A 20,053-nucleotide genomic window follows, 5' to 3' on the forward strand; every position below is an offset into this window, starting at 1 on the left:
ACCCTCTCCCCACCCCCCACCCGCCAGCGCCCGGGTGGTGCGTGCCGCTGCCCAACCCCTGTCCCCGCGTCTCTGCCTCTCTCTGATCCTATACCGGCTGCAGCCGGTCTCCGCCGGCCTCGGGGGCGCGCCGCCGCCGACCATGTGCTGCGAGCGCCGCGGAGGAGGGGGCCTGCCTGGAGCGCGCGCGCCGGCCCACGTGTACCCGGCCCGCACCGGGCGCGCGCCCGCCCTGAGCCAAGCCGGGGGTCACGGAAGGTAACGGCGTCGCCGTCCCGCGCGGGCCCCGCTCCCGCCAGCACCGCCGGGGTCCTGGGCGCGCCGCCCAAACCGGGCGCGGCCGTGCGCGCCTGGCCCCATCGGCCCCCGGCGCTGTGCCGCACTGCTAGCGGGGAACGCGGACTTGTTTGGGGGCGCCTGCACCCTTTCTGCTAGCACTCCCTGGCCGTGGTCCTTCGCGCAGCCCCTCTGCGCGCCCAATCCAGCCCGCGTCCTGAGGATTTGGGGGGTGTGGGATGAGGGGCGCTGGGGATGGTCCCAGGCGGCGCTTGCGGGCAGAACAGGTTCTTTCCAGTTTGTGTGCTGCGAGCGCGCGCGCGCGCGCACCACCACGGTCCCCAAGTTCCTCCTCCAGGGCCAACTTCCCCCAATTTCGTCAACTCGTGCACCCCACAGTTCCCGTTCCGGGAGGGAGGGAAGGAGTGCCGCAGTGGCTTCAGGGAGCTGGCGTCCCGGCTGCTAAGGGTGACCTGGTTTCCCCCCTTTACTGCAGCAGCAGCATCCGCGCGGAGCGGAGGGAGGTGAGCAGCCGGGCTGAGTCAGCATCCCCGGCCGGGGGCGCACGCGGACCGTCCTCTCGGGCGTGAGCCACACAGGTGCACGGCTGTCTGGCCCGCGGGGCGCCTGGTGTAGCCCTTAGGAAAGGGGACTAATACGTGCCCCTCATCCGGAAGTTCCCGACCCCGAGAGCCCCGTGAACTCAGCAGATATGCACGGGAAACCTCGGTTAAGAACAGTCCTGGGAACAAAGCAGTGTCAGATCCCAGGCGTTTCGGAGCCCGCGGGGACACAGACTGTGCTTCCTGTGCCCACCTCGGATCCCCAGGCCCCATCTGGCACCTGCTCCGAGGCAAAGGCTTTATTCTCCGCCTTCCCCTGCCTACTTGGTACGGGCTGCTCTCTTCCTTGGGGTTCGGATAATGTGGTTCTGATGTCAGACTCGAGAGACCCTTGTCTGCGAATGCGTGCACGTTGGGTCGCCACCAGGAGGAACGGGCGATGTGAATTTTGATTAAAACCGCTCTTTGCTCGCTGCCTGATTCTCCTCATGATTTGGGGGCGGTGTGTACCGGGTTAAATGCCTTTCTGTGCTGTTACTGAGCTCCGCCGTGGGTTAGGGGTAGGGGGCAGGTGTGCTGGCGAAGAGTGCTGCGTTAGGGCCAGTACTCCACAGCCAGGGGCCACCCATCAGCTCTGCAGCCTTGTGGGAGTAACTAAGCTTTTTAGATCTGTAAAATGGGGACAATGGCGACAGCTCCCAGAATGGAAAGGTTTCATTTTTGATGCCTGTAAAGTTCAGATCAAAGTGACTGGTCTATGGCTAGCCCTCAGCACCCATTAGTTCTTACTGATTTATTATTTATGGCTTACCAAGTCCAATAACTGACTCCTCACCCCCGCTACAAGCGATCCTTTTTCGAGCTGTTTTGTGAAGAATCCACATATGGCGATATGTGGAACCTGATTGTAATCACTAAAATGAAACCCCTTAGTGTGCTAACACGACTGTAAGTGTAATCTTTGATATTTAGGGTGTTGCAGAGCTTTGGACCTGTCACTGTATTCAGTATGGAATCGTCGTACTGAATATTGAATATGACACAGCATCCAGTATGTCTGAGTCTTGCTTAGACTTAAGAGCCTAGTGGTGCTGCCCAGCAGTTACAACTGAGTGAGTCAAGCAAGTCATGAGAGGTCTTGGTACTTCAGCTTCTGGATGTTAAAAGTTAGCCGTAGCTGGGCCCTAGCCAGTTTGGCTCGGTGGATAGAGCGTCAGCCTACTGACTGAAGGGTTCTGGGTTTGATTCTGGTCAAGGGCATGTGCCTGGTTTGCAGCCTTGATCCCCAGCCCTGGTCGGGGCCTCCTGCAGGTGGCAACCGGTGATTCTCTCTGTGTGTCTCTCTTCCTCCCTTCCACTCTCTCTAAAAATCAATGAAAAAATATCCTCGGGTGAAGATGAAAAACAACAACAAAAAGAGGAAAGATGGCGCCAGAGGTGAATGAATAATTGGGACCGTCACTTCTGAGTATTTGGCCAAGTGGGACAACTGGCTGTTGGGACAGAGCTGTAATAATATAACAGTAATACTAATAATGCATTCTCACGATTACCTTTATTAATATTATAATTAATCTTTACAGCAACATTTTATTAAGTGCCTTACATGTGACCCAATTTTAACCCCATCATCAGACTAAGGCAGCTGACACTCATCCCCATTTTCTTTTTAAATATAAGCTTATTGATTTCAGAGAGGGAGAGAGAGATAGAAACACCAATGATGAGAGAGAATCATTGATGGGCTGCCTTCTGCATCCCCCACACTGGGCATTGAGCCCACAACCCGGGCATGTGCCCTTGGCTGGAATTGAACCAGGGTCCCTTCAGTCCGTGGCCCAACGCTCTATCCACTGAGCAAAACCAGCTAGAGCTCGTCCCCATTTTCTTGATGAGAACTGTTGAGGCGCAGAGCACTGGAGGGATTTGCCCAGGGTTTCTCAACACTTACAGGTACACACTGGCCCACCTGGCAGGTAGAGCTCATCTGGAGATGATAGGTGCCGCCTGTGTTTGGATCACAGCGAGTTGGCTGAAAAACCCAGCTTTGCCAGCCACAAACCAGTGGCTCGTGCCCGCCTGGTTAGAGGCTGGCTGCCTTCCCCTTGTTCCCTCAATCCTGGTGAGACCAAGCGTGGAAACCCCTGTTCATTTCACTCCTCCAGGGAAAGCAGAGAGGGAAAGCACCACGTTGCCATGGTGAACACCTCCCCAAACAAAACCACCTCTGTTTAGTTCTAAATCTGAACAAAAGAACCTTTGGAGTCTGGAGTAGGGAACCAGAAAAATCACGAAATTAAGGAAGGGGCCCATCTCCCCTCTTAGCGTCTTCTGTGGTGTTTGTGGCAACCAAGTGGCAGCAGAGCCCCGGGCCCTTCACTCACAGGGAGCAGGGCTGTAAGGATGCCCTTAAAAAGCCCCTCAGCATCTTCTCTGGAAATCAATGGGCCGTGAGAGCCATCCCCACTGCTCTTTTCTCGTCTTCTTCTTTCGGGTCATTTGCATGAAAACAGGTTCCATTGTGCAAAGTTGGCCTGCCTGTTCTCTGTCAACAACATTGTGGAACTTCTAGTCTTCAAGCTGGGTTGCCGAGCAGATATGACCCTGGCTTGCAAATAAGCTCCCTGCATTTATCAGCCCGTGAGAACTTCAGCGTGGGGGTAAGTAGATGGAAAGGAATCTTGCCCACTGTTCAGAGCTGGGAGCAAGCCTGCTTTTGCAGGCCGGGTTTTCAGAGCAGCCAGGAAAGGGGGGGAGCGTTTGAGGGGACCTTCTGCAGGAGTCCTTGACTGCCCAGAACATCATCTGTTTCCTCAACCTGGTTGTCTGAGAATCTGAGAACCCGCTGGGGCTCGGGCCTGCTGCTCCCACCGTGGCCTTTCCCTCCTTACCCAGAGCCAGGAATGCACTTGGGTGACCTGCCCCTCTGGTAAAGGTCTCTGGGGGAATATTGAAATAGTATGTCAGGGAGCCTTCCTTCAAGTCAATATGTACCACCCCTCCCCCTGCTCTATCTTGTTAAAGATGCATTTCCAGTAAGATGATCTTATGCTTAATAATTGTCCAGGTTTATATGTGTTAGTATAAATTATTACAGTCATAATTGATACGAACTCAATTCAGAAGGGATTTTTAAAAATACATGAGTAAAGTATTAAATTTCAATTTATACACACTATTTCAGAGAAATGGAATAAGGTAATTAAATACTTTTGAACATGAAAGTACATTGTGTTGAGACAGAATGGATATATAGTTTTGAAAAAAGAAAAATGATATAACATTTTCAAACTAATGGGAAATGGTCTGCTGTAATTTCTAAACGAATGACGGTGGTTTCCAAATTCCTCTGGTATTGATACATGTAAAAGAGTAGTTTAAGAATTTTACTATAAAAATAATATTTACAAATACAATCGAAACGATATCTTTTGCAGTTATTTAAAGTTAGGATGAAACATTGAAGGCAACTTAAAACTGTGTGGGGGTGGTGTGGACTGAATGAGCCTGCCCCCCATCTCCAAATTCCTCAGGGGAAGCCCCAACCCCCAGTTTGATAGTACTTGTAAACGAGGCCTTTGGGAGGAATGAGGGTTGGATGAGGTCATGAGGGTGGGGCCCTCATGCTTAGATTAGTGCCCTCCTTAGAAGAGGAAGAGAGAAATACTGTTCTCTCTCTGAGAACACACACAGAGGAGAAGTCATGTGGATGACAACACACACAGCAAGAAGGCAGCCTTCTGCGAGCCAGGAAAAGAGCTCTCACCAGAAGCTAGCTATACTGGCACCCTGACCTCACACTTCCGGCCTCAGAACTGTGAAGAGATCACTATCTGTCGTTTAAGCCATCCAGCCTGCGTTACTTTGTTGTGGTGGCCCGAGCTGACCAATACAGAGGGCATTTATTGTGTTTCCAACTCCTTTTAGAGGATAAGTAAGCAAGAACACTTTGCAGGTCACCAAGGATAGTCCATGTTCATATGAGGACAAGAAAGATCTGCTCCCTGCCTTCATGGATAAGGTCTTCCCAGGGAGATGAAACAAGCCGAAGCGTCACCGAAGTGGACCTTGCGAGGCCAGGTAGGGGGATGTGTCATCTGTGATGTGAGATGCACATGAGGACAGGCCCTGGAACCTGACCTTGAATCCAAGTTCTGCCCTCACTAGCCATTCGTCTCCGCTCATCCATGACAGGGAGAGAGCACCTGCGGCAGGGGGTGGGGGCCTGGGGAGGTGGGGCTCAACCCTGAGTGGCTGGTGAACTGAGTTAACGTGTGTAAGGGGGTTAGCAGCTTAGCATTGTGCTTGGATCAGACGAGGCTCTGGAGATCAGTGGCCTGGAAAGGCAGGAAAGACCTTGCAAGGACCGGCCAGTGAGGGGTGAACCACGAGGGAGGAAGGCAGGGGATAAGAGAGGGTGTGCTGGATTTGGGGGGGCAGGCTCATTCAGTCCCCAGGGCCGGAGGGAAGGTGACGATCTGACGTCTGTTACACCCGGTTACCACTCGGCCCAGAGTTGATGTATCCCTGGGTGCGTCTCACTCGAGCTGGAGTGTTTTATTTGATTTCCACAATATTTGTTCCCAGATCTCTCTGTATCCAGTTTACTGCTCCTAGAGTTTTGTCATCCGCTCACTACTTAAGAAGAAAAAAAGAACATTGCCTTGAGGAGGCATCCATAAACCAGCCAAACCTGCTGCAGAAGTCCTCAAATAACACAATGAAAATCAAAATTCTCAGAGCCAAGTGGTTTCCGTCGCATTGCTTTTCGGATAGATCCATGCCACCTGCAGCTTCTATGACACCGTGGTGGGTCATGAAACCTCATTGGAAGTGTCGGGAAGTGCTGTGCATGGGACCCCTGGGTTCGGCTCCGATTGCAGCCGGCTTTCTTTGGATAATTTTCGGTGATGCTCCACGCGTCATGTTGCTCAAGGCCCCAGGAATAAACACCTGCTCTCCTCTCGGTTTCTGGCCTAAAGGGAGAGGCTGGCTGTCGCCGTCTTATCTAAACTCGCTCAGCCTGCTGTTCCCTGGAAGAGAACACAGTGTGCGGTTCCCATGTTAATCCCTTCGGGACAGTACATGTTGGCATTTCCAGATGAGTCGGGGTGACACAGAGAAGCTAGAAGGGTGCTTGCTCCAGGGCTGTGTTTTGGATCGGAGGCAAAGAGGAGCCCTGCCCTGCCATGGTTGGTGGAGAGTTGTGGACTCCTTACATGAATCTGAGTGCTTAGGAAGGGTGTATTGCCCAGCCGGCATCGCACTGTGGTTGAACGTGGACCTGGAGGTCACGGTTCGATTCCCGGTCAGGGCACGTGCCTGGGTTGCGAGCTCAATCCCCAGTGTGGGGCGTGCAGGAGGCAGCCGATCAATGATTCTCATCATGGATGTTTTGTGTCTCTTGCTCCCTTCCCCTTCCTCTGAAATCAATAACAAATATAAATATTTTTAAAAAGGGCATGTGGCAGGGCTGAGTATAAGACGCGCCCATCCATCCGTCCCACGCCCATTGCTCCTCTCTCCGGGCAGTGACTGCTCAGCATAGCCCACTCAGGAGCTGGCCTGAGGGACACGGCCACCTCCCAGGCCACAAAACCACACCCAGAGGATGTGGTCCCTCCTCTCAAAGTGTTGACTGTCTAGGTGGGAAGACAGGACACGCGTGTGATACTTATCCCAAAACAGCATTTCAATAAGAGCACTTTTGCAAGTGAGAAGCGCAGACAAAGGAGAACTTAGCAAGGTCACCCGAGGTGTGGGAAGGGATGAGAGGAAGCTGGGCTTTCAGGTTGGGGGGGAGCAGGCTTGGCCCTCATTGTTCCTGTTCAATGCTCAGTGGAACCTTGGCTTTCGATATAATTGGTTCCGGAAGGCTGTTCGAGAAGCAGTTTTGTTCAAAAACCGAATCATTTTTTCCCCTCATTAGAAATATTGTAAGTTGGATTAATCCGTTCCAGACCCTCAAATGCTTCCCTGCTTTAACCGTATATACAGCACATGTTTAATGTACAGTTTAATCTGTAAATAAAGGCTTCTTAAATTTATCAAACCACCCCCTACTAGCCATAAATGGATTTTTAATATTCCATTGCCTCCGAAATGCTATCACTGGTTAACTGCTTATTGTTTATCCAATGAACAACAGTTTTTCTTCCTCTTCAATCACCTGTGATTGTTGTTTCTTTCACGCTCTTAGCAACATTAGCACTCTTGATGGCCTCTTTATGCTTTAAAATTGTGCTAATCTGTCTCAGTGGGCTTGGGCTACCATAATAAAATGCCGTAGATGAGCTTAAACAACAGACATTTACTTCTCACAGTTCTGGAGGCTGTGAAGTCTAAGGTCAAGGTCTTGGCTGATTAGGATCCTGGTGAGGGCTCTCTTCCTGGCTTTCAGACTGCCACCTCCTCACTGTGTCCTCCCATATTGGAGAAGTAAGCTCTCTCCTATCTCTTTATACATATAAGGGCACTAATCCCATCATGAGGGCCTCACCCTCAAGACCTCGTCCAATCCTGATTACCTCCCAGAGGCCCCAATCTCAAATCTGATTACTTTGGAAAGTAATCCAAAGTATTGGTTGTCTCCTGCACATGCCCTGACGAGGGCCTGGGGCCGGGGGAGAGCCTGCAACCTAGGTCCATGCCCTTGACGGGGGTTAGGAATTAATTTACAAATTTGGGGAGCACACAAACATTCAGTCCGTTACATTTCATTGCAGAGGTGAAGCAGATCTGGGGAAAGGATAAATCTGCAAAAACAGAAAAGATTGTAGGTGGCATTTAAGAGAAAGTTCCCTATTCTCATGAGAACTGAAACTTTGCCAGATGAACCACTATCAGTGTTAATAAGACATGGGGAAAGGTAAGATGTATGAGGTGGACTTGCCAAAAAAAAATCAAACCTGAGTCTAATCTTACCTCTAGATCTACAACTCAGTCTACAGGGAAAACAGGGGAGTGGGGAACATTTTAAATGACATCACGGGATGCAATTAGCCAGACCCAAAATTTAAGAAATTTTATAGGAGAAAAAACCGAATTTATAAGTATACTAGAGGCTGAGAGGAGGTGCCCCGCCTCCCACCGTGCGAGGAGGCATCCCGCAGGCCAACGCAGGAGTCAGGCCTGACTGGCGCCACAGGCCCCTCCTGCCCCCCACCTGTGTCCGCTCCAGGGCTGCCCGAGCTGGAGCGGCAGCTTGGCCAGCCCCAGGCCCCCCTCACCCCCCCCCCCCCCGCCGCGCCCCGCCCCCGGGCCGCCGGAGCCGCTGAGCCAGCTTGGGCAGGCCCCCCTGTCTCTGTCTCTGTCTCTGTCTCTGCTCCGGGCCTCACCTGCACGCGCAACCTCCTCCTGTCAGGTCGTGACCCGTTACGGTGTCCTGGCCTAATTTGCATATTACCTCTTTATATAAATAGATTGTAGGAAAGAGAGGAGGAACGTATTCATGAAAAGAGAAGAGACAAATGCATTGTGTGGTGGATTTGGATCCTGATTAGAACAAAGCAACTGTAAAATAATGCGATGAGACAAGGGAGGACATTTTAACACTGATTGGATTTTTTATGTTAAAATTATTGCTCAGCCCAGCCGGCATGGCTCAGTGGTTGCACGTTGACCTATGAACCAGGAGGTCACAGTTTAATTCCCAGTCAGGGCACATGCCCCGGTTGTGGGCTCAATCCCCAACGTGAGGGCAGGCAGGAGGCAGCTGATCAATGATGCTCTCTCATCATTGATGTTTCTATATTTTTAAAAAATTGTTCATTTTTAAAAGGGGCTATTAATAGAATTATAGTTACATTTTTAGAGAATCCTTATCTTTTAGAGAACCATATAGAAATATTTACAGATGAAATTATATCTGGGGGTTGTTTCAAAATAATCTGGTGTATGTGGAGGATGAAGGCAAGAGAAGTAGATGAGGAGACAGAGAAAGAACCAGAAAGGCCATGTGTTGGTAATTGTTGAATCTAAATATCGGGTGGGTGTGCATGAGTTTCCCAACTTCTGTACGTTTGACAACTTCCATCATAGAATGTTGTGGTTTTTTTAAAAATATATATATTTCTTTATTGATTTCAGAGAGGAAGGGAGGAGAGAGAGATGGAAACATCAATGATGACAGAGAATCATTGATTGGCTGCCTCCTGCACGCCCCCTACTGGGGACCAAGCCTGCAACCCAGGCATGTGCCCTTGGCCGGAATCGAACCCGGGACCCCTCAGTCCGCAGGCCGACGCTCTATCCACTGAGCCAAGTCGGCTAGGGCCATCATAGAATGTTTAATAAATAGTAAGTAAGTACTGCTATGTTAAAAAGAATTTCTTCTTAATCCTCACACGAGGATATTTTCCCATTGGTTTTTTAGAGAGAGTGGAAGAGAGAGGGAAAGGCAGAGAGAAACATGGATGTGAGAGAAACACATGGATTGGTTGTCTCCTGCACATGCCCTGACGAGGGCCTGGGGCCGGGGGAGAGCCTGCAACCTAGGTCCATGCCCTTGACGGGAATCAAACTAGGCGCCCTTCAGTCCGCAGGCCGACGCTCTATCTACTGAGCCAGACCAGCTCGAGCGTAAAAGAAATCCTTACACATTTGGGAAATAAGCCTTCGAGAGTGGGTTTCAGGTAACTGACCTTGAGCCCTTCCCTCTTGTCCACACTTCTCCTGAGTGTTCTTCTCAAGGGGAGGGGGGAATTTTAGAGGAATGATGTTGTCCCGAGGCCCGGCTACTCTTCCTGTGTTTCTGACCCGATTTCAGGGACCCAGATACCGTTTCTGCAGGCAACCGGGTTGTTAGATGCGTGGCGTGACGCCGCCACTGCCTTCCCAGATTGGCTCCTGCCACGCGGCTTCCTCCTGAGGCAGTCCCAACAGGTGATTCCTGCAGAAAGGCGGGCGGGACGCCGTAGCCCCCCCTTCCTCCCTCCCCCCCCCCCCCCCCCCACCTCGCCGCCTCCCCGTGGAGGAGTTTCCTGGCATCCTTGGGTTCACGGAAGTGATATTCCCAGCACCAGGATCTGGCTTGACGTCTTCAAGCTTAAAAAACAAACACGCCAGCATTTTAATTATCTAAGAGAAATTGCTCTCCAAGCCTGTATGGAGACACTCGGTCAATCACTTCCTTTGTTCCTGTTATGAGATAAGGTGTTGGGGATAGGATGTGGGCACGGTGACTACAGTGAACACTGCCATGCGGGATGTTTGAAAGTTTCTAAGAGAGTAGGTCCTAAAAGCTCTCATCGTGGGGACAAAAGCACTTTTTCCTCCGTTTAAAATTGTGTCTGTAGGACATGATGGATGTTAACTAAACTTCCTGCGGTGATCATTTCACAGTATATGTAAGCCAAGTCATGATGCTGGATCCCTTCATCTTACACAGTGTAGAGTGTCAACTATATGTCAATAAAACTAAAGAAAATACAGAACAGGAAAAAAAGGATTAAAAATTATTTTAAAAAATATTCTTATTGATTTCAGAGAGGAAAGGAGAGGGAGAGATGAATGATGAGAGAGACTCATTGATCGGCTGCCTCCTACATGCCCCCTACTGGGGATCGAGCCCACAACCTGTGCATGTGCCTGACTGGGAATCGAACTGTGACCTCCTGGTTCATAGGTCGATGCTCAACCACTGAGCCACACCAGCTGGGCAAAAAAAAGGATTTACTTCACATTTTTTGTGTGGAGCTAAGACTGTGAGGTCTCCCCAGATCTGCCCTAAGAAAGCAGTGTTGCCCTAGCAGGTTTGGCTCAGTGGGTAGAGCATCGGCCTGCGGACTGAAGGGTCCTGGGTTCGATTCCGGTCAAGGGCATGTGCCACGGTTGCAGGCTCGATCTGAGCCCCAGCCCTGGTCGGGGCTCATGTGGGAGGCAACCAATCGATCTGTCTCTCTCACAGCGATGTTTCTCTCTGTGTGTCTCTCCCCTTCCCTTCCACCCTCTCTAACTGACATGTTAGGGCCCAGGGGCAAAGTTAGGGGCCACGAGGATATTCATTACACGTAGACATTCATCGCCTCCGTCGCTGTTTGTCCTGGCAACCGTGGCAAGTAGATTCTCCACTCCACTTGGGCTCCATTAGGATGAGGCCGCACACACTTCAGCGGGAGCTCAGTGTAAGGGCCATGCCAGGGCAGGGAGTGCCCCGGCCACTTGGCCCCCCTCTGGCGCTGTCTCTCACCTTGAGGACCCAGTGGACAGCTCACTTCTCAGCTCCCCCCTCCCTGTTCTGTCGCAACACACTCTCCTCTCTCTCTCTCTCTTTTATAAAATATATTTTTATTGATTTCAGAGAGGAAGGGAGAGGGAGAGAGATAAACATCAATGATGAGAGAGAATCATTGATCAGCTGCCTCCTGCCCCACCCCTATTGGGATCGAGCCTGCAACCCATGCATGTGCCCTTGACCAGATTTCAACCCGGGACCCTTCAGTCCGCAGGCCAACGCTCTATCCACTGAGCCAAACCGGCTAGGGTCACTTCTTCACTGCAGAGCTGCGGCCGGCGTGGTGGATGCAGGCAGGACCTGCTGCTGGGGCTCAAACCCTCCAGCCCCCGACTCGGTACACCTGCCTTCCCCGACTTCCTCTAACACTTGCCACTTCTCATGCCTCCGGCGGCTTCTTTGCTGCCCTGGCAGGTGCCAGCCCTTCCTGCTTGCTGCTGCACAGCTTCCTTCCGTGTCTTCTACAGATCCTTCTAGAAAGATCACCTGCTCCGTGAGGTTGCCCCTGACCTCCCTCGCCACTTTGCACCTGCCCACCCCCACCCTCCTGGTCCTCTTCCCGCTTTGATTGTTCTGCCCACCACATGCGTTTACTCGTTTCGTTTTCTGTCCCTACCCCCACCCCCCAGCAGGAAAGTGCCAGGAGGGCAGCAGGCTTCCTGTGTCACTGCTGTGTGCACAGCGCCCAGCTGACACCTGTCACTTAGCTGGCTGGGTGGAAGGCAGTGCCTGGGGGAGTCATTTCAGCTTCTCTCAGCCCCCCTCCTGGCAGCCCCCACGTGACTCCTAGTGCAGCAGGCGCTCTGACCGGGTTCTAATCTGCGGGCAAAACAACAGCGCCCTGCCCCAGAGACCACCCTCTCGCGGGCCTTTGTCTTTTTTGGCCTCAGCTCATCAGAAGCTTTAACCAGCAGAGCTTGGAGAGGTCGCCTCACCTTCTAGTTATTTCAGCTGCTTTCAAGGCTCTCTCACGGGCTGCGTGGCCACGGCGCGGCCCCAGGGACCCGGTCAGGTGATGGACTCCTGCTCTGGTATTGGCACCGCCAAGCACAGAGCACATCTTCGAGTGGCCTTACCCCGTTCACTTCTCACTCTTCTAGACAACAGCCCACCTGCGGGCCATGCCACTTGTATGCGTCTTTGTCTATAAACAAGCCGGGACCCAAAGGGAGGCCAGATGTTAGCAGACCCAGCAGTCCTGCTTTAAAACAGGGGTCATGGAAAAGAACAGCCCAGTTCTGCTCCCACAGAGCAGATGGAGCCGAGGGGCCTTCCGCATGGAGTTTGTTGAGTCAGGTGGTCAGGCAGCTTCCAGCCTGTGGAAGGAGGGGTGAAGGCTTTATTTGCCGAAGACTCCCCCTTTCTTCCTTAGCCCACAGCAGTGCATCTTGTTTGCGTCCACGTTTTCTTCTGAGAAGGGGAGGGTGGTAGGTAAGAAAAAATTGGGTCCAGCCAGTGTGGCTCAGTGGTTGAGCATCAACCCATGAACCAGGGTGTCACTGGTTCAATTCCTGGTCAGGGCACATGCCCAGTGAGGGGTATGCAGGAGGCGGCCGGTCAGTGATTCTCCTCATTGATGTTTCTATCTCTCCCTCTCCCCTCCTCTCTCTGAAATCAATAAAAACATACTAAAAAGGGGAAAAAGGAAAAAAGTGTCAGATAACGCACTGAGCTTGGTCTCAGCTTGGATCTTTGAAAAATAACCCCGCCAGCTTTACCGAGCTATAATCGACAAATAAAAATTGCATATATTTATGGTGTCCAATATGATGTTTTGATTGTGAAGTGATTACCACAGTGAAGCTGATGAACACATCCATCCCCTCACGTATTACCACTTATATATTTTTTCATGGTGAACACTTCTAAGATCTACTGTCTTAGCAAATTTCAAGTTTGCAATACAGTATTATTACCTGTAGTCCAGAAGTTATTCGTCCTGCATAGCTGAATGTTTGTAACCTTTGACCAACTCTCCCCACTTCCCCAACCCCCGACCCCGGCCCCTGGCAAGCAGCATTCTACTCTCTGCTTCTGCGAGTTCAACTTCTTTAGATTCCACACGTTAGTGTGATCGTGCAGTGTTTGTCTTTCTGTGCCTGGCTTATCTCACGTGGCATGGTGTTTTCCAAGTTCACCAGGTTGTTGTAAATGACAGGCTTTCCTTCTTGTGAAAGGCTGAGTAATACTGCATTGTTTATGTATGTTCTTTATATATGTTCTCATTTTCCTTACTTATTCCCCCATCGATGGACACGTAGGTTGTTTTCACATCGAGGCTGTTGTGAAAAATGCTGCAGTAAACACAGGGGGCAGATATCTCTTCAAGAGACTGATTTCCTCCCCTTTGGATAAATACCCAGATGTGGGGTTCCTGGATCCTACCGCCATTCTCTCTTTAATGTTTTGAGGAACCTCCATACTGTTTCCCAAAATGTCAGCTTAGATCTTTTTTTTTTTCTTTCTGCTGGGGTCTTATAGTCTGTGGCTTAGAGTCCATCCTTAGAATGTCCTGTTTGCCTTTTCATTGTAGTTTAGAGAAATGAAGGGGGAGAGGATTAACTGTCTCCCTGGAAGTGTGGGCCTGCAGGATCCCGACGCAACGGAGCGCCGGCTACATTGACTTATTTCCATTCTACGAATGTTAAGTGTTTCGTGATTCTCTTTGAAAATCCTCAAAGGAATGTTTTATCGTGGAACAATTAAGCAAAAACTATCTATGTTTCCACCTTCATTTTAGCTTCTTTCTTAAGCGAATATATTTTTTTTAAGTCGTTCTGCGTGGGGTCCTCCTGAAATGGATTATCGACCAGGAATGAGGCCACGCCGGCGTTCCAAGCTAAGTAGCTTCAAGCAGGAAAGCCCCCTGTGGTTGTTGCTCGTGGTCAGAAGCCAGTGGCCTGGAGGCTGGGAGTCAACCTGCGGGCCCACGAGTGTGTGCTGGGCGCCCTCCTGGTGCCAGGGCTCGCTGTCCCAGAAAGGGAGACGTCCTTGGGGCCCCAAGATCAACAAATACCAGTGGGATCCAATTGGCTTTGGAATAATAACTCTCCTTTTGGGAAACAGACATTTGCATTTCTGCACAATGGATTCATTGACCTCCAGAGGCCCTGCCTGTTTCCTTGGGCTTCCTTGTGACGGTTGAGTCTGTATCTGCCTGTCCCTCTGAGTTTGCCCAGGTCTCCCAGCGTCGACACAGCTCCCGCTAGCCCCGTCCACTTGCGTCGGCCACGGGTCGGCTTCGCCAGCTGTGCGCTCCTTCCCAAGGCAGGATCGCATCGGCCATGTTAAATGCGGCTCTCCTTTCATCTTCTCCGGAGGTTGGGTGTCCCACTGAGCTTTTTACTTGGTCCAGAATTCAAGTCTCTCTCTCCTTACTAACTTCGTAAAGTTCCGTCTTTTAAGTGAACTCGGGGTGATGGGATTTTGTTTTATGGTTCCCATTTGCTACCTGTGTGGAACGCATCACCTTCCACCCCTGTCTTTCGGACCCGGACGTGACTGATTGCGTTTGTGTTTGTCCACGGAAGCCGACTCTTCTCCAGTTGGGCTAGTTTTCTTCCGGGACCTGCATCAGGACAGTCTTCTTTCCTGGGCATCTTGCTGATGAAGGTGTGACTCAGCCCAGCAGAAGCTTGATAGAAGAAGGAACCCAGGCCACAGCCTGACCTCCTGAACCTGCTTTATTTTTTAAAAAATATTTTTTATTGATTTCAAGAGAGGAAGGGAAAGGGGGAGAGAGAGAGAAACATCAATGATGAGAGAGCATCATTGATTGGCTGCCTCCTGCACGCCCCTCACTGGGGACCGAGCCTGCAACCTGGGCATGTGCCCTGACCGGGAATTGAATCATTGACCACCCGGTTCATAGATTGATACTCAACCACTGAGCCACATTGGCTGACTGAAGCTGCATTTTGAACTCCCCAGGTAATTTGTATGTACATTGAAGTGTGAGAAGCACAGGTTGAGTATATATCGTTAGATTTTACTAAAAATGACATTGTCAAGATGTAAATGGACAGTTTCATTAAGAAAAAAATTTTTCTACCATTTTATTATGAAACAATTTAAAAAGATACTGCAAAATTAAAAGAGTCTACAATGAGCTCCCATAGTATCTCCACTTAGATTCTACCATCAACTTATTTCTTTACAGTTCCTTTTCCTCCCAATTAATTTCTGTCAAGATTTTTAAAAATATGTTTTTTATTGATTTTAGAGACAGAGCAAGGGGAAGGGAGAGAAAGGTAGAAACATCGATGAGAGAGAAACATCCTCCTGCAGGCCCCCTATTGGGGATCGAGCCCGCAGCCCTGGCATGTGCCCTGACCGGGAATCAAACCAGCAACCTCTTGGTGCACAGGGTGACACTCAACCCACTGAGCCACCCTGGCCGGGCATCTGTCAAGAATTTTGTATGGGATCGTTTGCAGCACAACTGTTAGAAAAGGTCATATCAGGGTCATACCCTTTCTTCTAGATTCCTCGGTGGGTTTGGTAACGTCACAGTCAGTGTGGGGATTTCTTGTGAATCAGAGAAGCCTGGTGGGTGGCAGTGGGGGAGCCCTGGGATCATGCAGAGTGGCGTGCTGGTCCTGCCCCGTCCAAACACTGGGCCTCGGCATTCTCATGTATACAGTGAGTGGGTTGAGAGAGGTCATCTCTGATGTTGCTCCCACCCCTGTGATTATAGGCTCGTTGTAAATATTATCATCACTGTTTCTCAGGTGGAGAAACTGATGAGCCGGTGAAATACTCGAATAATAAGGAAAACATGTGCTGGCGTGGAAAAGCGATTATTTCCTAGGCTACTGAGTAAAACACAGCTGCGCTGGCACTTTTCACTCTGTTTTCTTGTCGATTTTTGTTCTTTCAGGAAACCTCACAGAAACATGAAGCCCTCAGCCACCTGGAACTCAGAAACTCATTGGGGACCGACGGCGGCTTCTGGAACGTCCAGGTGTTCTGCAGATGTGAGATTGTGCCCCGCACTCAGCAGCTGGAGTCCCGACCCGATGCGAGACTTGTGCTTCGGCTCTGACATCCCTGGGCACAGAGGGGTCACTTTCTAATCGGCCAAAGCTGCACACAGCCGGTCATCTTAGGGGAAAGCCACATTTGGGGGTGCAGCTTTCCTGACTCTCTTGAGTTAGGATTCTAGATGGGGGCCTCATTTCTGCAGCTCCCACCCTCCACGTAGGCACCACCACCACCACCATCCCCACCAGAACGCTGGGTGGGCCTCAGCATTCCCATCTTTACAGTGAGGGTGTTGGAATATCTTCTTGCAAAACACCAACCTCCGGAGACTCCCTGCACTGAGAGTGAGCAGAAGGGGACTCAGAGACGCCTCTCGTGGTGGCCCGCCATCATTCCATAGAACCGAACCTGCCCCTTCCCACCATGGCCTGGCTTTTTCTAAAGGTTTTATTGGTGGGGGTGAGTTTCTTGGGATGTCTTTATCCTCTTGTGGATTTTTGCTTCAGTGGGGAAACAAGAGCCCCAAAACCAAATTTCGTGATCATTTTGGCAGATGACATGGGGTGGGGTGACCTGGGAGCAAACTGGGCAGAAACAAAGGACACTGCCAACCTGGATCAGATGGCCGCCGAAGGAATGAGGTGAGTTGAGGATGCTAAGTCCTACTCTCTATATATAAAAGCCTAAGCGACCGAATGACTGGTCAACCAGCCGCTATGATGCGCACTGACCACCAGGGGACAGATGCTCAACACACAGGATCGGGCTCCATCCTCTCTGGATCTGGCCTGTGGGGATCGGGCTGAAACTGGCTATCCGATATCCCCCCAGGGGTCCCAGATTGCAAGAGGGCACAGGCCAGGCCGAGGGACCCCACTGGGATTCGTGCACCGGGCCTCTAGTATATATATTTTTTAATTTATTTCAGAGAGGGAGAGAGAGATAAAGACATCAATGATGAGAGAGAATCATATAGGCTGCCTCCTGCATGCCCCCCACTGGGGATTGAGCCTGCAACCCAGGCATGTGCCCTGTCCGGGATTCAAACCATGACTTCCTAGCCCATAAGTCGATGCTCAACCACTGAGCCACACTGGCCAAGCAGTCCACTTCTTTCAGATGTGTTACTTGCCTCTTTTGGGGGGAGGGGACAGCATAAAGCATTTAAAGAGCAACTAATGGGTCCATGTTGATTTGGTTATGTGATTGATTAATGTGGTATGAAGCCAGTACAGCTTCATGGAGAAATCCATCCATCCATCCATCCATCTATCCATCCATCTGATAACATTCAGAATCTGTGTGTGTTAGGAAATCAGAATACCAAGGGGAACAAGATAAAAACCCTGGCCTTCGAGGTACTTATTGTCTGGACGTGGAGACAGGTTCAGTGGAAAATAAAGATTAGGATCTAGTACGTGAGTCTGGAGTTCCTGGGGAGGGGTTGGAACCCAGCCTGGGGGCTTGAGGGAGAAGGTGACCTTGGAAAACCAGAATCAGGGAGGCAGAGAAGGTAGGAGGACTGACTTGCGAGGTGACTACTTAGCCGGCACACGTAGCCCAGAGGGTCTGCACTGAGCGGATAGAAGTGTTCATAAGTTTTTTGTCCAAATGCCTAGCCCCTCCCCACATCACTAGAATTCAGCTATCAGCTTTTAACCCTTGGGGCCTTCTCCTCGGGCTGACCTTGATCCGACTGGCCGGCTCAGATCCCATCTGCCCTGGGTTGCTCCTCCATCCTGCTCAGTGGGGCCGCTCCAGCTCGCTGGTGGGACAACGCGGGGCATCTCCCCAGAGCTTCAGCACCTGCACCTGGGGCCGGGAGCTGCTCCCTGAGGTGTGGACCCTTGGGGTCCTGCGTGTGCTCTCACCTTCCCAGTCCAGCCTCCTCATCTCAGCCAAGGTGATCTCTCTAGAAACACTCCTCTGCTTCCAGTCCTTCAGAGTGACCTTGTGTCCCTAAGGATAAAACCCAACTCCGCCCAGCAGCTCCCGAGGCCAGCGCGTGCTCCGCGCTGGTCTGCAGGGCCCTCTGGCTGGCCGCTGTCCTCACCTATGAGATTAGTTCCCCCTGGTGCACTTCCCACTTCCTCTGTTGAATTCGTTTCTACTCACCGTTTGGGTGCCAATTCCACGCGCGGTCCTCGGGAAAGCCGCTTGGATGCCTCCGGTGAGCTCCGCCGTCGCCCCTGCAGCTCTCCATGGCGATCGTCGAATCACCTGAACACCTGCGTCGGGTTGAACAACGTCCGCCCCACATTCATGTCCACCCGGAACCTCAGAACGTGGCCTTCTGTGACAACAGGGTCTTTGCAAATGTATGTCAGGATTTTGACGACGTCATACGGGACTGAGGACGGGTCCTAAATCCAATGACTAGTGTCTTTATAAGAAGAGAGGACACTGAGAGACACACGGAGGTGGAGATGGGAAGATGGAGGCACAGATTGCAGAGGTGCCCCTACAAGCCAAGAACACCAGGGGCTGCCGGCCACCACGGGGAGCCGGGAGCGAGGCTTGGATCAGAGTCTCCCTCTGAACTTCCAGAAGGAACCAATCTGGTAGACATGGGGACTTCAGACTTCTCACCTCCCGAGCTGGGAGAGACTAAATTTGTCATTTTAAGCCGCCTAGCTTGTGGTCATCTGTCACGGCCACCGCAGGAAATTCGTACACCTCGATCCTAGCTCTGGGCGTCAGGGAGAGAAGTGCCTTATCTATTCTTCCCCTATATATTCTTAGCCCATAGCACAGTGCTCGTCACATAGTAGGCAATTCATAACTCTTTGTTCGTCCATAAATGGGCTTTAGGCATTCATCATGCCTCGAAATGTCACCCCAAGTTTTCCCCGTAGGGATTTCTTTTGGGGGAAGGAGTTAAACCATACCATTTACCAGATCGCCAAAGGAAAACGGGTTGCCAAAAGCCTGGGAACTTGTGCTTTTGGTGGTGGGTAGGTTAGTGGGGAAACTGATATGTGGGGGGTAGGGGGGGCTGGGCATTCTTCGGGGCTGTCCCCACCTGCACGCTCTCTTCCTGAGAAAGGGGCCTCAGGGACCAGAGGCCACAGAGTGTGGTGAGCCCTGCGAGCTCTTTCTCCCGTGAATGGAAATACTTTCTCCATCTGAGCCTTGTGACGGGCCAGGCAGACAGCCCTCTGGCCCGAGGTCTTGGGCTTCTCACGTTGGGCTCTGTTGACAGGAAGGCGGGCTTCCTGTGCGGCCGAGGATTAATCTATCCCTGGCTGCTCCCCCTGCCGCTCATGCCAGGGGGGAACCAGGGCTCCCAGACCAGAACTCTTCTGGCCAAACAGGGTGACTTGAGAACATAACTTTTCTATTGTCTTTTGTAAAGATTAGCACGTTCGTTTCCTAGGACAGACTCAACAAGTCACCGCAAACGGGATGGCTTAAAGCAGCGCCGTTTGATCCTCTCGCCGTTCCAGGGCCCAGAAGTCCTCCACCGAGGTGCCAGCAGGGCTGGTCCTTCCAGAAGCTCTCGGGTGGGATGGGTCCCAGGCCTCTTCTAGTTTCTGGTGGGTACGAGCGGCCCTTGGCCTTCCTGGTGTGTGGACACAGCACTCCATTCTCTGCCTCCGTTGTTACATGGCGTTCTTCTCCCTGTGCTCAGCTGAGCTGAGCAGTGCTGGCGAACATTTGAAAGTTCAAAAAGGATAGGATAGCCCCAGCTGGTTTGGCTCAGCGGATAGAGCATCGGTCTGTGGATCGAAAAGTCCCGGGTTTGATTCTGGTCAAGGGCATGTACCTCGGTTGCAGGCTCCTCCCCGGCCCGGGCCCTGATCGGGGCTCCTGCAGGAAGCAACCAATCGATGTGTTTCTCTCACATCGATGTTTCTCTCTGTCTCCTCCTCTCTTTCACCCTCCCTAAACATCAATGGAAAAATATCCTCAGATGAGGATAAACACAAACAAACAAACAAACAAACAAAAAGGATACAATAACCAGAAGAAAATCAAAATGTCAGAATTTAAGTGA

The 20,053-nt window shown here is 51.3% G+C and overlaps 1 protein-coding gene across 7 annotated transcripts in view; it reads left to right on the top strand.

Moving 5' to 3' along the window:
* ARSG (arylsulfatase G) overlaps positions 1-20,053 on the top strand; it is a 91,142-nt gene that overhangs the window by 23,907 nt on the left and 47,182 nt on the right. For 2 of the 7 annotated variants that reach the window (XM_070394473.1, XM_070394474.1), the window contains exons 1-3: positions 4,689-4,919; positions 5,427-5,648; positions 15,953-16,697. In XM_070394473.1, the coding sequence (XP_070250574.1) occupies positions 16,480-16,697 (218 nt within the window). In that variant the 5' untranslated portion in view covers positions 4,689-4,919; positions 5,427-5,648; positions 15,953-16,479. Of the gene's footprint in view, positions 1-172; positions 259-3,397; positions 3,500-4,688; positions 4,920-5,426; positions 5,649-15,952; positions 16,698-20,053 lie in introns of those variants that run through there. The other 5 variants (XM_070394468.1, XM_070394469.1, XM_070394471.1 and 2 more) reach the window with 5 other exon arrangements.

Source organism: Myotis yumanensis, unplaced genomic scaffold (genome assembly GCF_028538775.1).
Source record: "Myotis yumanensis isolate MYYU_CA2020_CCGP unplaced genomic scaffold, mMyoYum1.0.hap1 SCAF_16, whole genome shotgun sequence".
Classification (NCBI taxonomy): Eukaryota; Metazoa; Chordata; class Mammalia; order Chiroptera; family Vespertilionidae; genus Myotis; species Myotis yumanensis.